General features: G+C 35.9%; 1 protein-coding gene across 2 annotated transcripts; it reads right to left on the reverse strand.

Annotated features, from left to right (window-relative positions):
- Positions 1-145: 145 nt before the first annotated feature.
- LOC112796718 (uncharacterized) lies at positions 146-13,951 on the reverse strand. 2 transcript variants are annotated; one of them, XM_025839299.3, is made up of 26 exons: positions 13,338-13,951; positions 12,724-12,836; positions 12,488-12,614; positions 11,949-12,047; positions 11,800-11,868; positions 11,568-11,702; positions 11,426-11,494; positions 10,624-10,679; positions 10,345-10,504; positions 9,150-9,314; positions 8,648-8,732; positions 8,147-8,380; positions 7,929-8,023; positions 7,772-7,814; positions 6,746-6,897; positions 4,837-4,947; positions 4,356-4,424; positions 4,099-4,242; positions 3,730-3,804; positions 3,469-3,645; positions 3,249-3,334; positions 2,123-2,177; positions 1,732-1,857; positions 1,508-1,621; positions 795-911; positions 146-561 (listed from the first exon to the last, which is right to left on the reverse strand). In XM_025839299.3, exons 1-26 carry the CDS (start codon positions 13,440-13,442, stop codon positions 496-498), a joined length of 2,847 nt encoding a protein of 948 aa, XP_025695084.1. In that variant the 5' UTR covers positions 13,443-13,951; the 3' UTR covers positions 146-495. The 2 variants fall into 2 exon arrangements, with proteins under 2 accessions (XP_025695084.1, XP_072091622.1); XM_072235521.1 differs by having other exon boundaries at positions 12,488-12,606; positions 13,338-13,877.
- Positions 13,952-21,473: the final 7,522 nt, after the last annotated feature.

Raw genomic sequence — 21,473 nt, forward strand, 5'->3', positions numbered from 1 at the left:
TATAATTTCTAAATGGTTTTAAAATGGATTAACTCGCCGCTAAATCAGAAAATTGTTGGCTTTTAGATGAACCAAGTTTACTTAACCCAATGGTAGGATTTGAAACCTATTTGCCATTCGACAAGAAAAAATTGAAGTTAGGGAGTGACTTAAATTGTACTATACCGAATAATAAAATGAAGTTCAACTTAGGACGCATAAGCAGTACTTAAATATATATCTACAATATATTCTTTTTCGCGTTTGTCTATCTACATTACTTATTATTGAATAACCTGTATCTCATTTCTGCCAACAAATAATGTGCATATTAATCAATCAACACTTTTCTCACTCTTTGAAATTGACGAACCGCGTTCCATTCTAAATTGAACTAAAGGGGTTAGTGACCATTTAGTTTGCATGGACTCACCACTCAAAAAACTGAGCCCTGTTTATATTTTTAGGTTACTAGACAATAATGCCAATGCATGATCTTGAAAACTTGCAAGACCATCACTGACGCCTCCTTTGATACAGTGAAAAACCAACAAGGGCAGACATTAGAAATGTCCATAGAACCTGCCCACGGTATCAAATAAAGAGATTAACAAAAACAAGAGTTACAATGAGCTCAAAAGTCGCTAAGAACTTCGGAAACACCTTCCTTCTCAAAAAAGGGTCTTTTACTTTTTTGATTCATTGAAAGATTAATATATCTGGATAAAATGTTTGTCCAAGTATATCAATTTTTCAATGAATATAAAAAATGAAAGTGCTTATTTAGAAAAGAGGGAATAGTGTTTTGGGAGTACCGTATTTATAGCAAGCCACTTCTCAAGCCTTCTAATCCTTGATTGCATCTCCTCAATAGCCCCTTCAATTGGAGAGACTCCCCTACTTGGTGATGATTCTGAAGGAGAGCTGCACCCCTGATCATTCCAACAAAACTGACACTAAATGATAATGTGCAAAAAGAAACAAAAATTGCTTCACAAATGCAGAAAAGAGAGGTTTAGTACGACCAGGAATGCATTAACTTTTTTATCAAAGTAATCGTCCAATGTTTTAAATAGAAAAAAGATCCTAGGAAGGCTGTATTACCCCTCATGTTCCAGACACAGTATACACCTGCCTTTATTATTATTCGATACAATATTATGCATCAAATATCAAGCTTCAAGATTTTGAAGCAACAGCTATGCACCTAACCTATATATACAAAGATATACATATACATACATATAAAGACATGGATATTGGTGCACTGATAAACTAAATTACTTCAAGGCATACGTCGATCTTCATCAATTGAAATATGTGTGAATCCAATACAACTACTATAAATGAAAAACCAGACTAGTCTCTACCATGACCGAACTTTAAAATCTGAATTCCACAAGTTGCTGCATTTTAGGTACGAGGTTTATACAATGTATGCACAAAGAAAATGGGTAACATAAATGGCTAATATTAAATGGTGCCCCAAAAAGATACACTAATATCTAGCCAAAGAGGAAAGGTATACCTGAGATTGAATAAATTCAATAATCTCTAGCAGCCTTGCTGATTGCTGAGAGTTAATCCCACCAGAAGTTCTTTCTATTGTTGGTAGTCTTTCTAAAATTATTTCAAGATAACTCTACCAAAATAATGAACAAGAATAATAATAAGTTGACCACCATCCAGATATATTCAGCCCCAGCATTATGCACAAAAGGGGAAAAGGAACTAAAATAAAACAAGTTGAACCTTAGTTGTATATGAGCCATCCAATTCAAGCATTGAACCCGCTGCTGCCACTGCATCTTTATTAACACCCTTGATCTGAATATATGGGCCAGGGACATCTTGTAGATGATCAACCTCAATTAGAATCTATGGGACAAAATGAGACAAGAATTTTAACAGCAAGTTAAACTAATTAACAGAAATAAGCCTGGAGATGATCTTGACAAGTGAACATCCTTCTGTGCAATAATATAATGATATATCTTACTGCACAGAAGTACTCCGATCAGGAGAGTTTTACATTCAGGGAAGAAGGAAGTCACGAACAAACTCCTTTCAGCCTTGTAACTCATAAATAAATTAAATACTATTATTTTGGGTCAAATTTAAGCCATAAGATTTATCGTGTGACCTTTCCATCCTGATAGATGAATGCAGAGGCTTCAATGTAAGCAACTGCCTGATACCTGACAGAAAAGTGGTACCAATTAATAGATGAATAACAATAATATTACAAAGATACACAAACTTCATAAAAAATAGAAGATAAAAAGAAAATATCTACAAGAGGTAATATTGTTGGGACAAACATAGCATAAACCGAGTAAGGAATTAAATAGAGTTAAAAATTGAGAGAAGAGTAGTTCTAGTATACTCCTGAGCAATATCTATTCTAAGGAATAGCATTAATACTAAAAATCATTCTCATTTTCCCTGAATGTCACCTGTCAGTTTGTCCATGCTAATTGACAAAGAATGGTGGGCAAAACAAACACCATAGCCCATTAAAGAAACCAGCCTTCATTTTGAGGAGTTATCGCTAAATTTATCTGCTTTCTCCCCTCTTAGTATTTCATTCCCAAGTTAGTTTGTGATGCACAATAATGTGAAATGCATGCTTGAGAAACACATTTTAACTTCAAATTTTCGAAAAGGTAGGTGTTAGGGACTTGGGTATTATGGGGTGCTCAAAGTCCCACCTCGAGTAGTATGGGATGCTTGATGTTGTATATAAGGAGAGTGGTTCTTCCCCCTTAACAGCTAGCTTTTAAGGTGTGGCTTCCCACTTTCTTTAGATACTTAACAATGGTATCAGAGCGTGGTTGTCGGCGCCATGGAAAGGGCTACCTATAGGCTGGATTAAGGTGAATACCGATAGACCGTAGCAAAGTGGCTACCGTTGGGTCAGTGTCGATAGAGTGAAGCCGCCATGGACGTCGGCGCTCTCCAGGGCCGGTGTATTGTTAGGGACTTGGGTATTATGGGGTGCTCAAAGTCCCACATCGAGTAGTGTGGGATGCTTGATGTTGTATATAAGGAGAGTGGTTCTTCCCCCTTAACAGGTGTGGTTTCCCACTTTCCTTAGATATAGTACATCGAGTAGTGTGGGATGCTTGATGTTGTATATAAGGAGAGTGGTTCTTCCCCCTTAACAGGTGTGGTTTCCCACTTTCCTTAGATATAGTACAGTCTTGTATAGTTGTACACCAAAGATATATAGATAGAGAAGATTTTCTTGCATTGAAAATGTGGCTTACCCAAGATTAAGAAGACCAGCAACTGTACTAATGCCAATATCAAAATCCACTTTAGGCTGAATGATGAAGTTTCCTTCTCTAATAGGCTGCCAAGTACAAGACAATATGCTTCATTTTCAAATAAAATAAACCAGAAAAACTGCAAAAGTATCATAAATCGATATATAAATGTGTGAACTATATCAGCAAGCAAATAGAGAAGAAACAAAATATTCTCAACCTCACGTATCAGCAAGGCAAATCTTCCTTCACATATTCTGACTCGAATACAATCACTTTCTGTCAACTGCCCATTAGAAGGGATCCCAGGCAGCCTTATATAAATATCAATAAATTTCTGAACAGAACTGCAAAATTTTGCTCGGTCAAGAATTGCAAGAATATCTTGATATGCTACCTGTTGTTTGTTGTTATCTTTAGTATCCATGTTTGAACAAACCTTGTCACCCAATATAATTTTAAAGTTAAGATAAATTCTTACTTTCTTGTTACTCTTCAACACAAACAATGAACTCTCAGGAGAAAGCACAGGATCAAAGTCATTTCGAATTTTAAGCTGCAAATCAGCATTAAACGAATGTATCATCACACCATTAAGTAAAATCATCAAGCTCTATATTGCTGCTCTAGTACCAGTGATCATGCGTAGAAAAATATTACAACCATAGTATTTCTTAAGATTTTACACAAGTACATTGTAAATCAGGCATGAATAAGTAGTACAGTACTTGGCGTTAAGAGGGAAATCATTAAATAATCATTTAAACCATCATTCCTGAGAGAGAGAGAGAGAGAGAGAGAGAGAGAGAGAGAAAGAGAGAGAGAGAGAGAGAGCATGCTATCAACTAACGTGTGCATGAACGAGATGAGGTTCAATGTACTGCTGGAACATTGGAAACACCGTCATCATGATCTCATTCTGGGAAATAAAACAACCCACTCTACTCTTATCCCTTTGAACTCGTGAAAGCAAATGTGAATGAACTCCTCCTACCTGTTTTCAATAAGGAAATCAAAATGGAAGTTACTACAAATTTCTTAGCCCTAACAAATACGGATTCAAATATTAATGGATAATAGAAAAAAGATGGATGGACTCATGCTTACAACAGCAATCCAAAAATCAAGTGATACTCGGATATCAGGATGCAAAGCATAGACACCTTCAAAAATTATCTGGTAAGAAATAGATTAGCTCTCAGTAAACACAACAGAAAGGAAACTGAACAAACTAGCATAATATTGACTAGCAACTATGTTCGGAAATATTTGGACATACAAACTAAGATATATATTTTTGTTGAGTACTGGTGCATATATGTACTTCGCTTTTCAAGTGTCCTGTAGTTGTGAGAAAACAGGGAACATGTAAAAAGTGGATATGGGTTTTCAGAAGTTAAGCACAAATGTTCGAGAAAGGTAGGCGATGGCAATTCCGTGTAACATTAATCCCTTTAGCATGTCAATATTCAGACCAGCACTCATTTCAAAATCTTCTACACCATTTGTGCATATTTAAATGCATATATGTAAAAGAAAATGCAATCAAGAAATTATCAAGACGTTGGGAAACTAGTTTATGACTGACCACTCCACAATCTTCTGAAACTTCAAGTTCCTTGAAGCCACTCCGAGCACCACTTTCCAAGTCAAATATTGGTACTTTTGTTCTTCGGCCTTTTCTTATGTCACTAATATTCTGCAAGGAACTACCTATAAGTACACTATACAGTGGCTGAAAAGTATCCAGAACCCTTTACTATATAGAATTTAAATAAAATGATATCCTTTATTTTGGCAAACAGACAATCTAAATATATTACCATCTTATTTAAAGAAAGAAAAAGAGAGGAAAATTTCAAAGCTTCACAGTTATGCAAAATATAACATTCAAATAACTTTCACATTATGCATAAGTCATAACATGAATTTTATCAGCAATGTTACTTGTGCTCTGCTTGACTTTTAACTTTTTAAGGGGGAAAAAATATTTTAGTGAATTAGCAAATGAACTTTTTTCACAAACAAAATAGTTAAAAGCACAACACATAAATGGTTCAGTGAAAGATTTATATGATAACAAACATGCATAAAGTAATCACTCAAGACTAACATGAATACTCATTTACAAGAATATTCAAGACTATTTCTGATAACAATGACAACTTCTACACCCTCTCTTATGTCTGCGGCAGCTCACTGAGCTCCCACTACTCATTACAGCAGACAACTCAAAAAAAGCGGAGATTTCAGAAATCACTTCCAGTTGGCTAGTGGATCATAGGAACATTTTGACAATTCCTCTTCCTCAATCTGTGGCTTAGTTGAACCATGTTGAGTGGCTTGAAGTCCATTTGGGTACCATTCTGTCCCACTAAGCAGTGTGGACATAGATGTTTCCTCATGGGTCAATTTAGAGCAGAGTCTTGATCTAGCACCAACATTGAGATTTTTACCCAAAAAAGTACATATATCCTAAAGGTAGCAATAGAGATAATCAAAACAGAGTAGAATTCCATATTTTAGTGAACATTGAAATCATTGATATCCCATTTACAATTACAAAGGTCATTTTTCAAATCTAGATAAACATCAGAAAAAGGAAGTGACAATAAATTTACTCAATAGACTGGTATGTATTCATCAGACTTGAAAGAATGACCTCTGTAATTTTTAAATGGAATAACGGGGTTCAATGTTCTTTACAATCTGGATTTGCACAATCTTTCGATAACCAATACTACTGCTATTTCTTAGAGGTTTTAATGTCTCAGTGGTAGATCAAGACTTTGCTCCACCTGACCCATACAGACATATACATCCACACTGCTCACCTGGGACAAAATGGCAGTCCTGTGCACTTCCAGCAACTCAATGTAGTCCAATCAGATCATGAGGAGGATGAGGATCTGTCATAAGGGTCATCCAACTGAGATTCGGCTTCCGAAGTTTCCACTTTTAGGCATCTACTATTAGGAGTTTTGGGTAGTTTGGTGAGCAGCCAGACATTAGAGAGGGTGTGGAAAAGATCACAGTTATTAGAAATAAGTCTTGAATTTTAGTGTTCTTCCATTCAACTATATGTAAAAGTCCTATGAATAAACTCTTGTGAATGGTAAATTATTCATAAAAGAAGTGTGAGAATTCATGTTAGTCTTGAGTGATTACTTTATTTTTATTTGTTATTATCTTATAAGGGTGCGGCCCTTCCCCGGATCCTGCGTTAACGCAAGATGCTTGTACACCAGCCCTTTTATTATCTTATAAGGGTCCCACTAAAATCATCATTCATGGCCCATGATTTCAATTATTTTATTTGAAAACAAACTGTTAGTTACACTGATGTATTATTTTTTTTGTTAAAGGTTAAAGTCAGTGGACAATTAAATTTATTAATAAATTCATGTTATGACTTGTGCATAATCTGAAAATTATTAGGATGTTACACAAGAACAAATAACCCAATAAAATACATATTAGCTATTCAGTTACTTCACCTTTGATAGCAAAGATAAGTCAAGAGAGCTGAAGTCATCATATTTGAAATCCTTTACTTGTTTATAATAGCTTTCCAGGGATACCACTTCACATCCAATAATATTCGCCATTTTATGAGCCAAACTAGTCTTTCCAGAACCACTTGGACCTCCTGCAATGCATAACTGCCCTCAGAGTCAATAATTTTTTGAAAACAGCAGCTGTTAGATGTATGAATGGTATTTGCTCATCATCAATTGATTTGACAATGTTCAATGGAGCAGAACCAAAATATGAAGCAGAAGAAAAAGAGAAAGTTGCATTATGTGGATGAGAAGAGTACAAATGAATATGTAACCATGGAGTAATATGTGTTACTCATAATTAAAAATGAGAATACTTTAAGAACATTTCAGAAACAACAATGAAGATTTACCAACAAGTACTGTTAGAATTTCAGACAAACCATTAATGTGTTTTTTATGTTTAATAGTATAAAGAGTGAAAGGAACATAGGGTGATTGAATTACAGCAAAGGAAGGTTCTCAAACATAAAAATAGTTGTTCTCTTGCTTTATTCAGAACTCAAGATTGATTTTTGAGAAACAAGTATCCAGAGCAAGATAAAAACACATACATCATAACTTATGTAAGCTACAACATGTTACGGAACTAATGTCAGCATCTGATAAACTAACTAGGTATCGTCAATAAGATAATACCTAAATTGACCTAGATTATTTTTATCCAGAAAAACCTCAGATTATTCATTATTAACATATCACTTTCAGATTCTGAAAGCAATCACATATTTACAAGGGTTCCACGTATTCTGCATATTCCAAAATGCCTCGTCTAGATGTTTTACACAAATATATAATTTTTTATTCTGATTTTCTGAGTGCAGCTAGTTGTATGCATTGTTCCATGTGGCATGAAAGACAGCAATATATGTAGGAAGAATGTTTGCAAGGGTAAATGAACACACACACACACACACACATAAAAAGGGGAAAGGATATGGTATTAGGAAAAATTCATGTTACCAATTCCAACTATGACTGGGAAACCTTTATTTTCCAACAAAGCCTGAAACAAGATAAATAGGAAGCTAGGATTCAATCAAACATATAATATTGAATTTATAAGGAATTGTAATCTTCAGAACATAAGGCTCTAAAGTAATTCCACGCTTTCCCTTACTTGTATGGCTTGAACAGCCAAAAGCAATCCCCTATCCAGGTCACATGACTCAGGCATTGGAGCAAGCCTAATGGTATCCCTGAAAGATGAAGGATCTGTGGTTGCTTCATGAGAGAAGTCTCAATTTAAAAGAAACCTTATGTAGATATGAGGAACCAGTCAAAAGATATATAAAAAAGAGTTTAGACATTAATATCCTCCCATTTGAGGAAAAATACCTAGGACTGAGTTGTCAGGGTGGGAACAATCCGAAGATATGAAATGCCATGTTGCCATAACAGGTTCCATTTTAGATTTTGTAGGGGACCGAGTCCATGGCTGAGACAAATCCTCCAATCCCGTAACAAGGTCAGGAGTCACGCGAATTGGTTTTGGTGCAATGATTGCAGTGTCTTGACTTCCAGGCACAGATGTATTAGTCACCAGTGGTGGTGTACTAAGACGAGGAACACCTGTAAGTGGTAAAAAGAAAACAATATCAGGTTCAGAATGAGTCAGATCATCAAGGAAATTGAGCTTCTTCTTATCTTGATAATTAATATAATCTACTTTTGTTAAGCTATGCTTAGGCAATTGGCTCATTATCCTCAAAAGAATTGTCCTATTCGAGCAGTCATCAGCATATATAACAAGAAATAATATCAAACAATAAAAAATAACTCAATTAATTGAGAAGTCATAAAGTGCAAAAAGACAGTCAAAGTGCATCCAAATCCAACCTTTTTTATCAAGGATCATTTCAAGATATGATTTAGTAATCCAAGGTCCATTGATACCAAGCCTCATTGCTTCTGTTCCAACAGTCTGCAGAAAATTATTTTTCCCCCTCTTTTGTATAAGTAACTCAGCATATTATTAATAAAAAAAAGCATAATTAGATTAGGCAGCAAGGATATACATAGAAATCCCTAGCCAAACAAGGTTCTTAATGTAAAGTGAAAGAGAAGGTAAGAAACAATATAGTATGGATGATAGGGAGCTGTCCTAAAAATGACAATAGGAGAAGATATATCTGCTAGAAAGCTCTTAAGTAATTTGAAGCCTAGATGGCTAAGATTTACAAGATAAAACAAAATTAAGAGCCTCGGAAACTCTTGATAGAGCCCAGGAAAATCATGCTCAAAATGTTCAAGCTCAACAATGAACAATAAATGCAGGTTAAGAAGATTGCATTTTGAAAGGGAATATGACCAAGAGTCGTAAAGAAAAAAGGCCGAATACCTTCCTATTAGTTCCTCTCATCACCATGAATGTCTCATCAAGGGCATCAATGGTTTCAAAAGACACCAAAACCTTGCCATTATCAACAGTTGTGGATGAGCGTTTATAACTAACGACAACTGTGTATCCAAGAGCCAACAATCCACCCAATGTCATTCGTCCAACCTGCCACCATTATAATCAGAAAAGAACCCAAAAAAAATTCTAAAAGAAGAGCATTTTTATTTTCTACTCCAATAACAACACATTTTTCTGATGGAAAAGGACAAAAGAGCCATAATTTGAGGTACATTAGAAGTTTTACCTAGAGTACAAGGCATCTAAGACTAAATAAAATATTTTCTTCAGCCTTATTAGCAGGCAAAAGATTTCAAGTTTCTTTCTAGTTCAGGCAAAATATTTTACTTGAGCTTTAATAGAGTGAACTGAGTAAGAGCCTAAAAGCGATCAAAATCAGTTGAAGCTAATATGTTAGGCAGTTAAAGTAAGTGCCATCTAGGATAGAGTGATAGACTTCATAAATAACTTAAGCATGAAAAGTCTCTTTTACCCCTTGAACTAGCTTTCTGAACAAGCTACTCCTCTATGAATATAATCACTGAACTGTGCTCAAGCTCACTAGTGATTCAAAATATACAATTCATATTCTTCTCTGTTTAACACTATTAGGCTTAATAGCACAAAAAACCTTGTGGTCAAAGCTTCCAAGTTTTCTTCTAATTCCGAAAACAACCAAACACCATTACCAAAGCACATAGTTCAAGATACCTCCCAAAAACATATTTCCTATCATACCTAAAACAAATACAAAGATGCTTCCGTTGCCCCAGTCAGTTGGACTGCAGTCACTCTCACAATATACACATACACATTTATATGGGATTAGCAAGTCAATTACTAAATTTTTTTTCTCATCTTGTCTACAGGCCTTGAGGGGCACTATTATAACTTCCACAAACCTCATTGTATGTTTGAAAAGATCGACTAGGAATGAAATTCCAAACCCTCTTATTTAACACAAGCCTTCGGTAGCAATTAGCAGTTTTAAACTACAACTACACTACTCCAGAGATAGAGTCCTTTACAGATATATCTTTTAACTAAATGCTGTACATATGAGATACACCGCACTAGTGTTTATTATTGTTTTATTATAGGAAAAGCATAAGATGAGAAAAACTGAAAATAGTCATACCTCAAACTCTGCTTTAGGCCTGATAATAAAATTTTTGTCAACAATCCTCTGGTCACCAAGTGATAAATAATATCTAATTCCAGACTGCCGCACTTTGATCCAATCATTTATCCTTGCTTCTTCACTAGTGGAAGGTGGTCTAAGGTACATTTCAATACAACTGAAAGCAAGACATATACTCTAGTTTAAATTTTAAAATCTCTCGTCTAAGAAACAGTGAGATAAAAATGAAACTAATGACGAATACAATCTTTTTATTCCAACATCTGAAACACTCACTTATCTGTTTGGGCTTCATTCCCTTGAAAGGCAGTACTTGAATATCCCTCTGGAGACTGTCACAAAATATAAAATTTAGTCAAATCATAACATTCTATAGTAGCTGAAAACTATATTCAATTCGAGACAAAATTAACGGAGTGCCATTTTTTTGGTTTTTTTATAAAGAGAGAAAAGGGGGGGGGGGGGCTCAAGGAGAAATCGAAGAAGCAAACTATAAAGGGGCATGCACATAGTTAAATAAACCATGCTTGCTTTATATCAATATCAACAACCAAAAGGGAACTTAATGCCAATAAAACCTTACTCTCTCAGCTTCCATTTCTGCTCATTTATGGTAAAATAACTAAGGAACACACCATAAAATAATAGCTAATTTCTAATATGGGGCATGGACAATAGAAAAATTAGGAAATCAACAGTCTTAATTTTACGGAATCTAACAATACACAATCCAATTAGACAATTAACCAGCTAGATAAAGAACAGAAGAAAATGGCTGCACGCTTCACAAGGTTCCCGCCATTGTAGGAACGAAGTAAGGAACATTTGAACAAAAAGGCTAATGTTTTGAGCTCCCTTTCACCAGGGTCACTTGTCCCTTTTTATTTTAAAAAGTCAAAGGATGCATGTGGTGTATGATGTATGAGTACCAGCTGAAAAATTCAAGCAATTGATGGTCTTCCAATGTACATGGAAGGAAAAATGAAAATAGACAGACTGGAAATGAAGCAAAGAGAAAACTCAAAAATTCATACAGGAAGACATGCATCAGTAAAAACTTCATCAACGAAAAACATACCTCACTTCTGCATTTAACCTTGTAGATTGCCTCTCTAAATGATGATACAAAACTGTTGTTAATTCTGATCTGCCAAAAAAAGGCAGAGGAAGTAAAAGCATTAGTGGCAAAAAATGGAAGTTAGAACATGAAAGAGAACAACCTGTGCATGATGAAGATCTGGCTCAATATGCTTCCTAAATAATGGAAAAATGCTGTCTATAAGGCTATCCAGTGAACAAGAATCTCCAATGTCATAGCGAACTTTAGAAAGCAGACTAAAATGAACACCGCCAACCTGTCATATCAAAAGCAAATGGCACGCATTAATTGAAATTCATAAGCAACTTATTGCTTAACAAAGGCCATAAAGATATTATAATGCTAGAAATTACCACAGCAACTCGAATATCCAGTAAAGAACGCAGTTTTGCATGTAATGCATATGTTCCATCAACTATTATCTGAAACCAATGACAATAAATAAATAAATAAATAAATAAATAAAGGAATTCCTCAAAAGGACAAAATGAGCTTTGCCTACCACCCCAGATGCAGTACTCTTTATAGCTTTATAGCCAACACGTCTCTTTTGCTGATAATCAAACACTGGGACTAATGTATCATCACCTTTTATCAAATCCTGATTGAAATAGATAAGCCAATCAACAAAGTATCAAATGATAAAAATCTTTGAACAAAGAAAGAACAGCAGCTTTCCGGCTAGCAGCATAAGAGTATAAAATTAAATTCTAAATAATTGATGTTCAATACATACGCTAATCAGTTTCAGCACAAAAGAAAACAGCCATATAATCGCCACCAACACTCTTAACATGAAATTTGCTAAAACATTTCTATGAAATCCATTGTTTCTTATTCTTGTTCTTCTCTTTCTCTTTTCTGATTTGTCTAGTGTTGGTCAGATCTCAATAAGAATATAGCTTGAAAAGGCTAAACGTAAAGCATAAAACTCAAGGATTTAGTAGAAGGTCAGCCTTGCAAATTCATTAAAGCCATCTACAAGATAATAATTATGTAACAACAGACCAGCATTTGAGACATGCTCAAGAGAATGCATACCTCAAGATTCTTGATCAAGCTCGTGAAATCTATAAAATCCAGATCACCCCCTTCATCAACTCCATCACGATAATTCTCCATTGATATAACAGTACAACCAATAACGGATGCCACCTTTTCTGCTAAGCTTCAAGAACAATGAGAAGCAACAATTAAGAGGAAACTGAAGCAACACACACCTTAGTTCACTTCAACAGAACACATCCAAAGCAATCAATTGACAGCAATATCAATACCTTGTTTTTCCAGAGCCACTAGGACCACCAATTCCAACTGTAACAAGGCCTTCCTTTTTCTCACGTAGTTCTTGGATAGATTTTACCAGTAAATAATAGCCATGATCAAAAGACTGCACAATTTGACATCCGTATCTTAGCAACACACTCCACAATTTCATGAATCAGTAAAATTAAGAGTCCGCTTGGTTTCTACTTTCATTTCCTATTTTCACTTTCAATGTTTTCTATTTTTTTAAAGATCGTGCAAAGAGGTCCTTAAGCTGCGGAAGTTCAGCTATAGGATGATCAGCAACGATAGTTAACTTTTTCCAGCTATTACGTATAGTACCTATAAGTACAATTACCATATGCTGAAAAAAAAAATTTCACTCAACCTTTAAAATTAAACTTCGAACCCTAAAATTGAAGTGAAGAAACGGATAAATGTCAACATATTTTTGTACACACTAAGTTCAATTTCATCCAAATTGCAATCCGCAAGGCAGAGCTGCGAAGCAGAGTCAATTCACTATCGGCGAGAAACGATAAAATACAGAATTAGGTAATCAAACGCAACAAAAAATAAAAGAAATTACAAAACAACAGAAGATGAAGATGCATGTATATGTTACCACATGGAGAGGGAGAGATTGAAGGATGGAGGAAGTTGAAGGTTGCTGCTGGTAGAAATCGCGTCCTCCTTCGTGGAACACTCGCTGAATAACTTCATCATCCATTCTTCTTCGTTCTTCGTTGTTGCTTGCGAGTTGCGAGAGAGGAATCAACCAACCACTGTGTAGTGTGATGTGATGGATAGGTGCGAGGGTGTGAAAATATATATATATATTTATTTTGCGGTTGGTGCGAGAATAATCTAAATCTTAAATATTATAATTTCCTCGTTTCTTTTCTTCTTTTTTTTTTTTCTGATTATATATATGTTGAGTGTGCTTGGAATTTCAGTTTTGGGTGAGTGAGCGTGCCCGTCTCTCCCACCTTCTTCTGCACGTCTTTGCTTATTACTTGCTACATGCTTCTCATTTTCACTTAATCGCATCTTTTAAGTTCGATACATTAGTAATTAGTTAATTACATACCGGAATTCCGAATTCCGAATTCCTTCGCACTTTTGTTTAGTTCGTCCAGCCTTTCTTCTATAGCACGGTTTAGGTGGGGAAGAAAAGAATGGACAGAGAAGGAGATGGAAAAATAGGAATTCACTTTTGTTCTTTTTTTTTTTTCCGGGAAAAGGTGTTGCAGTGTTGCATTGCCCTAAATAATGAACCAACGGCCAAAAATCACCAAAATTGAATTATGAAAAAGAAAAAACTATTGTTTATAAAAAATTTTACATGTATACCAAATATTTATCATGTATTTGTATATATTTATATTTTTTATAATTTTTAATATATATTATATATAAATAATTATATTTTTATACGGAACATGGTTATAATTTAAAATACATATTAAAAGATACATATATTTATATCAATTATTTTTCACATACAAGCTATTTTATCATACAATTCCACACAAGTTGTTCTTGTGTGAGTAACCTGGGCATAACTTGGATTTTGGGAGTTGATGCCGAGCTGTTGCTTCCAATGCCGAGCTTATAGGCTAGGAAGATCCAAGCTCTTCGTTCAAAGAGATATCACGTCACGGAGAGTATAAATAAAAGGGGAGTGTACCTGCAAAAGGCACTTTGATGCTTAAGTTAGTATTGTGAACTCAGTATATCCTTCGAGGATAAAATATCATACCTTTATAGGTGGAGTATAATAGGTCGGTTATGCTTCTACTAATCATCTGAATTAAAGAGCGGTTATTAGATTTTAGTAGGTGATAGTGCCTGGTCGGACGTTTTTATTTCAAGATGTAGTCTGTTGAGTCTGGTTATAACACATGATGTCGAGTTGTAACGTATAATGCCGAGTTATGACGCATAATGCTGAATTATTGCTTTGGATTTGTAACAGTCATATCATATTGCCTAAACTTGGCCTGGAAATGCATTTTAATGAAGCAGGTTGAGCTTTTGATGCGTCATAACTCGACCATTGAGTTAGCCTTGGAGCCTCCAGTTCAAGATGCTTTATTAAACATTATTTAATTGGTATGAGTAGGAGAGAGAAGAAGTTTAAATAGCCATTTAATGAACATGCGTGTTTCCAGTGCACGCCATTCCCTTCAATGTAACTGATGGGATGGTTTAGTGGAATTCAAAGCAGTTTTTGTAGTGTTAATTAAAAACTTTTGGAATCCAAAAAGGTTGTGTTGATTGCACAAGGTTTTCTTTGTTATCAGAGGCATTTTGAGAAATCATGACTAAAAGAGGTACATTGCATTTTCTCTCTAGTATTTGTAATTTCTGTTCTCCTTCTTCTTCGTTTGGGTCCTTCTAATGGGTTTTGAAAAAGATAAAAAAGAGAGAGTTGAGTGGTCATATGATTGGGTAAATGACAACGTTAGGAAGCGTTCCTCACTATTCTTAGATTAGGAAGCTATGAAGGAGATAGATAGAAGTAAGATTGTGAGGATCGGGTCTGGCCTCCGATTGGAGCTACTTCCCTGTGTTCCTAGTGACCGTGTGTTTCATAAGAGGGAAGGGTTTGAGTTTTTTTATATGTATAGTTGTGTGTTAGAGGAGTTGAGGGTGAAGCTTCCCTTCACGGATTTTGAATGTGAGGTGATGAGGCAATTGAACTGTGCACCTTCCCAACTCCACCCTAATGGGTGGGCATTTCTGCGTAGTTTTGAAATTCTGATGGAGTTTTTGGAAGAGATCCCTTCTGCGAAGCTGTTCTTTTCCTTATTCTAGGCCAAAGGTGTCTAAAAGGGGGGTTGGGTGAACTTGAATAGTTCGCCTGGGTTTGCTATTTTTAAATTGTATAAGTCGTCGTTTAAAGACGTCAAGGAGATGTATGTGAAGGTTTCTAATGCTGAAGGTGATTTTCCTTTTCATGTGGATGAGCATTTGGGGGAAAAATTTTTCCTTTGGTGGTGTTCGAAGCCTCGGAATATTCTCGGGCCAGAAACCATTAGTGCAAGAGATGAATGCATCATAGAGTACTTAGTTGAAGTTGTTGATCGAAAGGAGTTGATTTCAGTTTTTTATTTACTTCAATGGGAAGAAAATAGGTAGGCCGTTATAGAATATTTAGGTGAGATTTTTTTTGAAGTGTTGAGGATATTTCTTTTGAACTTGTATTTTGCTAACTTGGTGTTTTTATTTCAGGGGGAAAGTATCCCAGGGTATTTGCTGCCACTTTGAGAGCTCGAATGAAAAGCAAGAATCTCGAAAAGAAGGGATCGATGTTAAAAGCTGAAAGAGTTGCTGGTGCTGGTGAGGTTAACCAGCCTAAGCCGAGAAGGAAAAAGGTCATATTGAAAAAGAGGATGATTGATGTGGTGGATTTATCGAATGGTTCTGAGGAAGAGAGGGAGGAGATTCCGATTGAGGAAATTCGAAGTTTTTTCGAGAACCAAAAGAAATTGCATGACGTTGCCGATCAAAGTGACGGCTCGTCTTTATGGTGTAAGGATTTTCCTTTTATGGTCGTGGCCGACAAAGTTTGCCAATCGTCGGCAAATGTATCTTTGGCGAACGAGGTTGGGGATATCGCCATTGATCAATATATGCAGGTATTTATTTAACTGTGGTTTGGCTTTTAAGTTTTTTTTATGGTTGTCTATTTGGTTGTGCCAGGTACTTGGTTTATCGCTGGCGAGCTTAGGGCGAAGCCAAGAAACTAAGCATCGCAAACTTGCCGAGCAAAAGGAAGACCCTAAATTGAAGGAGGAGTTGGCCTTAAAGAATTCCAGGGTAACCGAGTTAGAAACCAAATTGTCCGAGACTGAGAAGGAGTTGAAGCTGATGAAAGATAATTATGCTAATGAGGTAGAGGATCTCAAGAAAAAGGAAGTCGACCTTTCTAGCATGAGTGCTCAGATGATTGAGGTGACGGCAAAATTAAAGGAGATGGAGAAAAGCAAGGAGGCAGAGATTCTCGATTCCTTTGTTGAAGGTTTTGAACAAGCCTTATTACAAGCGAAGATTTTTGCTCCTGAATTCGACTTTTCCCAGATGGATCCAGGGAAGATAATCCAAGATGGATCTATGGTGGAGGATGATGGCGCAGCTGAAGAAGAGGATTAGAATGTTGAGTAGTTTGAGTTTTTTGGATCTGTATATTTCTTGACCTTGGCTTTTTGTTTGTTTAGAAGTTGGTGTACTCTTTATTGAGCCATTTTGGACTTTATATTATTTTGATGTCTAAAAACCAAATAAATGTTTAGATGCGTTTGTCGAAGTTTGGTGCAGAATTTAAAGTCTACAAACTAACTGGCAAGTGCATCGGGTCGTACCAAGTAATACCTCAGGTGAGTGAGGGTCGATCCCACAAGGATTGATAAACTAAGCAATAATGATTGAGTGATTTACTTAGTTAGACAAGCAGAAAATAGTGTTTTAGTGTTGTAAAGCTAAAACAGTAATTCAGAGAAATAAAAGACAACAATAAATTGATGTAAAGAATATGGGAGAAAACAGTTAAGGTTTCAGAGATGTTTATCTTTCAGATTAACTTTTCTTACCAACTATTTTAATCATGCAAGATTCAATTCATGGCAAATTATATGTGACTAAATCCTAATTTCTTAGACCTTTTTAGTCTCCTCTAACTTTCATCAACTGCCAATTCCTTGGTCACTTGATTCTGATTAGAGGGTTAAGTTCAAAACTAATTTGTGTACCACAGAAACCCTAATTGCCCAAATATAAGAGGATTATATATCACGTATCCCGTTAAGTCCAGATAATTAGTTATTTAGGAGAAATTACTTTTAAGTTGTTGTTCAAGTAAATTGCTTTTCCAAGGTTTACAAGAACTCAATTAGAATAGGGGTTATTCTTCCGATCTACCCAAATCCTTAAGATGAAGAACGAAAACAAATTCTTGAAATTGAAATCAAAATATTAATTAAAAAAGAAGAGTAATAGTATCAATCCATACAATAAACATAGGTCCTAACCTTAACAGTGGAGGTTTAGTTGCTCATGGCTCAGAGAAAATAAGGATTTAGAAAAACTGTAAATTGTAGAATGAGGTGCGTAAAAAAAGAAGTTAGCCCGAAGGGCTAAATCTTTTTCCTTTTATATCTAATTCTAATTAATGTAAAATATATTTTCTAAAACTAACTAATATCTTTTCCTATTTGTAATTAAAATAAAATTTTTAATAAAAAATTAAATAAAATCTTCGTGCCAATGCTTGATGGATGTGGGGACCAGCGTTCCCTTTGAATTGGCACCTAACTTCAAGAAAGTGAAGTTAAGTGCTACCTTGGCCAAACGGAACTTGAAGCTTCTCCTTTTCATATGGCACCTAACTTGGGAAATTCCAAGTTAGGCGCCATCTTGGCTGAATGAACTTTGAGCATTTTATGATCATGGCGCCTAACTTAGGAAATTCCAAGTTAGGCGCCACCATGTCCGTGTGTCCTTGAAGGAAGTGTAAACTATTATATATCTTTGGAAAACTCTGAAAGTTAGCTTTCTAATTCCACTAAAACTGCGTTAAATGGACCTCTATAGCTCAATTTATTCTTATTAGAGTGCAAGGAGGTCAGGAGTTGACAGCACCATTTATTTTCTCCCTTTTTTGCTACACAAACTTGTCCAATCCATCTGGATGCTACTTGAAATAAATAAAATTGCACACAACTCAAAGTAGAATTTATAGTGGCTCAAAGGTACTTAAATCTTGATTAAACTTACAAATTCAAATGCAAATTCACTAGGAAAAGATACTCACGCATCAAAGTTGCTTTTTATTGATGTTTGTTTGGTAACGGCGTTTACATTGTTTGCCTGATAGTAGTACATTTGATTATATTTGTGTTTGCCTGACCTTAGTCAATAGTATGTTTGATTGTTATACCTTAGAATGATATAATGAGGATAATAAGACTGCTTAGCAAAGATCAGAGTTGTGTTAATTTAATCGTTGATATCCGATTAATCTGATTCTGAGTAGAAGTCGGTAGGATAACAGTTTGAATTCAAAAAAATTTAAAAGTATTAAAGGAATATGGAGTAGACTAAAATATATTATTATATATCTATTGATAGACATTTGCTTACAAAGGTGCAGGTAGGCGAGCCTCGTTAAAACCTCTCCAAGCAAAACCCTTTTCGGGAAAAATCATGTAAGGAGGAAAAAGAGTACTCGCCTGGCCCAAATTTTAACTATAATATAACTTTAAAGATGATGCATTCCATATATTTGGTAGAGTGTTACCATTGAGCGATTGTAACTGGTAGGCCCCATTGCAGGGCACTTCAATAATTCAGAATGGACCTTCCCAATTTGCTGCTAACTTTCCCTAATTTGGGGGTCATCGTGCCTGTTCGGTTCTTCTGAGCACCAAGTCATTTATTTGGAAAGATCTCGAGTGGAGCTTCTGGTTGTATCACCAAGCTATATGCTGTTGCACAGCTCGGTGTGTGATAGCTGCCAAAGATCGAGTTTCTTCAATGGTGTCTAGGTCATGCTGGCAAGCTGTATCTGTTGTGTTATGATCGGCAAGTTGTGTCCAGAGTGACGCTTGGGAGATCTCGATAGGTATCATTGCATCTGAACCATATACTAGACGAAAAGGTGTTTCCTTTATTGTAGAATGGATGGTTGTGTTGTACCCTTAGAAGACTTCTGGTATTAATTCGGCCTAGAGACCCTTGGCATCATCAAGCTTCTTTCGCAGAGCATGTAAGATAACTTTGTTTGCAGCCTCGGCTAAGCCATTTGTTTGTGGGTGTTCGACCGATGAAAAATGTTGTCTGATCATTAAATCTTGCAAAAGGAAGTAAATTTATGATCGGCAAACTGGCTACTATTATCGGTGATAATGTGCGAGGTATGCCGAATCTACAGATAACTTTTTTCCATACAAAGGAGACCATTTGTTGTGATGTAATTTTTGCTAGGGGTTGTGCCTCTATCCATTTGGAGAAGTAATCAATGGCCAATATTAAAAATTTTACCTGGTCTGCCGCCAAAGGAAAAGGGACGACAATGTCGAGCCCCCACTGATTGAAGGGCCAACTTACCTTGGAATTATGAAGAGATTCGGCTAGTAAGTGTGTAATTGGGCTATGCCTTTGGCAATTGTCTTAGCTTTTTACCTTTATTTTACAGTCTTATTGTAATGTCAACCAAAAGAAACTAGCCTGGAGTATCTTTGAGGACAAACTTCGGGCTCTGAGGTGTGTTCCACATATTCCTTCATGCACCTTTGTAAGGGCAATTTTGGCTTCTGACCTGGAATGACATTTAAGCAGAGGCTGAGAGAATCATTTTCTATATAGGCAGTTGTTATATATGGTAAAAAGGGAGGCTTGTCAGCAAAATTGCCGAGCATTATCAATGTTGTCTGGTATAATTCCAGTTTTGAGATATTTTATATAGGGTGTCCGCCAATCCTCATCCTGTGTTACACTTAAAACTTCGGTTAGATCTATGCTTGGTTTGAGCAGTGTAAATTGGAATAGGGAAGAGGCTAGTGTTTATGTACTGGCGAGCTTAGATAGGGTATTAGCTCGGCTATTATGTTCACGAGGTATATGTAAAATTTCAAATTTTAAAAAATTAGAGATAAGGGTTTTGACAACTTCCAAATATTTTGCCAATAACGGTTCTTTTACTTGAAAAAGATTATTTACCTGTTGCACAACAAGCAAGGAGTCACAGTATACCTGTAAGTCCAAGATCTTTAGATCGACTGCAAGTCTTAGCCCGGCGATTAGAGCTTCGTATTCAGTTTGATTGTTGCTCGCTTTGAAAGAAAGGTGTAAGGATTGCTCTATGACATAACCATTGCCATCTTCGAGTAAGACCCCAGCATCGCATCCATGAGGGTTGCATGCCCCGTCCACATACAAAGTCCATTGAGTTGGATTATCCATGGAAATTGGCGGGATCATGAATTCAGCAATGAAATTTGCCAAATATTGAGACTTTATTGGACCTTAGCTCTAGTATCTGATGTCAAATTTGGAGAGTTCAATCGACCATTTTACTAGTTGGCCAGCTGATAAACCCCATTTTTAGGGTTTATCTTGTGCTTAATTTATAGGATTTTATAAACTTTTTCCATATTTATTAAATGAAATGGCATGGTTTCATGATTTTCTCCCAATTTGTGATTGAGAGTGAAAACATGCTTTTTAGGCCCTTAATTGCTAATTTTAATCCACCTTTGATTCCACTAGATGCCTTGATGTGTTTGTTAGTGAATTCAAGTTGAAAAGGCTAGCCATGGATCAAAGGAGTGAAGAGAAAAGCATGCAAAGTGGAGAATTCATAGAAAATCAAGGATTTGGAGTGCATACATCGATGCGCACGCGTGATAGACGCGCACACGTGCATATTGGTGCACGAAATTGTGATCATCAACAATTGCGCCAAAAACTTGGTAGCGCTCTCAAACATGAATCACACTTTGTCACAACTCCGCACAACTAACCAGCAAGTGCACTGGGTCGTCCAAGTAATAAACCTTACGTGAGTAAGGGTCGATCCGACGGAGATTGTTGGTATGAAGCAAGCTATGGTCATCTTGTAAATCTCAGTTAGGCGGATTAATAAATGGTTATGGAGTTTTCGAAAATAATAATAAATAAAGCATATAATAAAGATAGAGTTACTTATGTAAATCATTGGCGGGAATTTTAGATAAGTGTATGGAGATGCTTTGTCCCT

The sequence above is a fragment of the Arachis hypogaea genome, chromosome 4, assembly GCF_003086295.3.
Source record: "Arachis hypogaea cultivar Tifrunner chromosome 4, arahy.Tifrunner.gnm2.J5K5, whole genome shotgun sequence".
In the NCBI taxonomy this organism is placed as follows: Eukaryota; Viridiplantae; Streptophyta; class Magnoliopsida; order Fabales; family Fabaceae; genus Arachis; species Arachis hypogaea.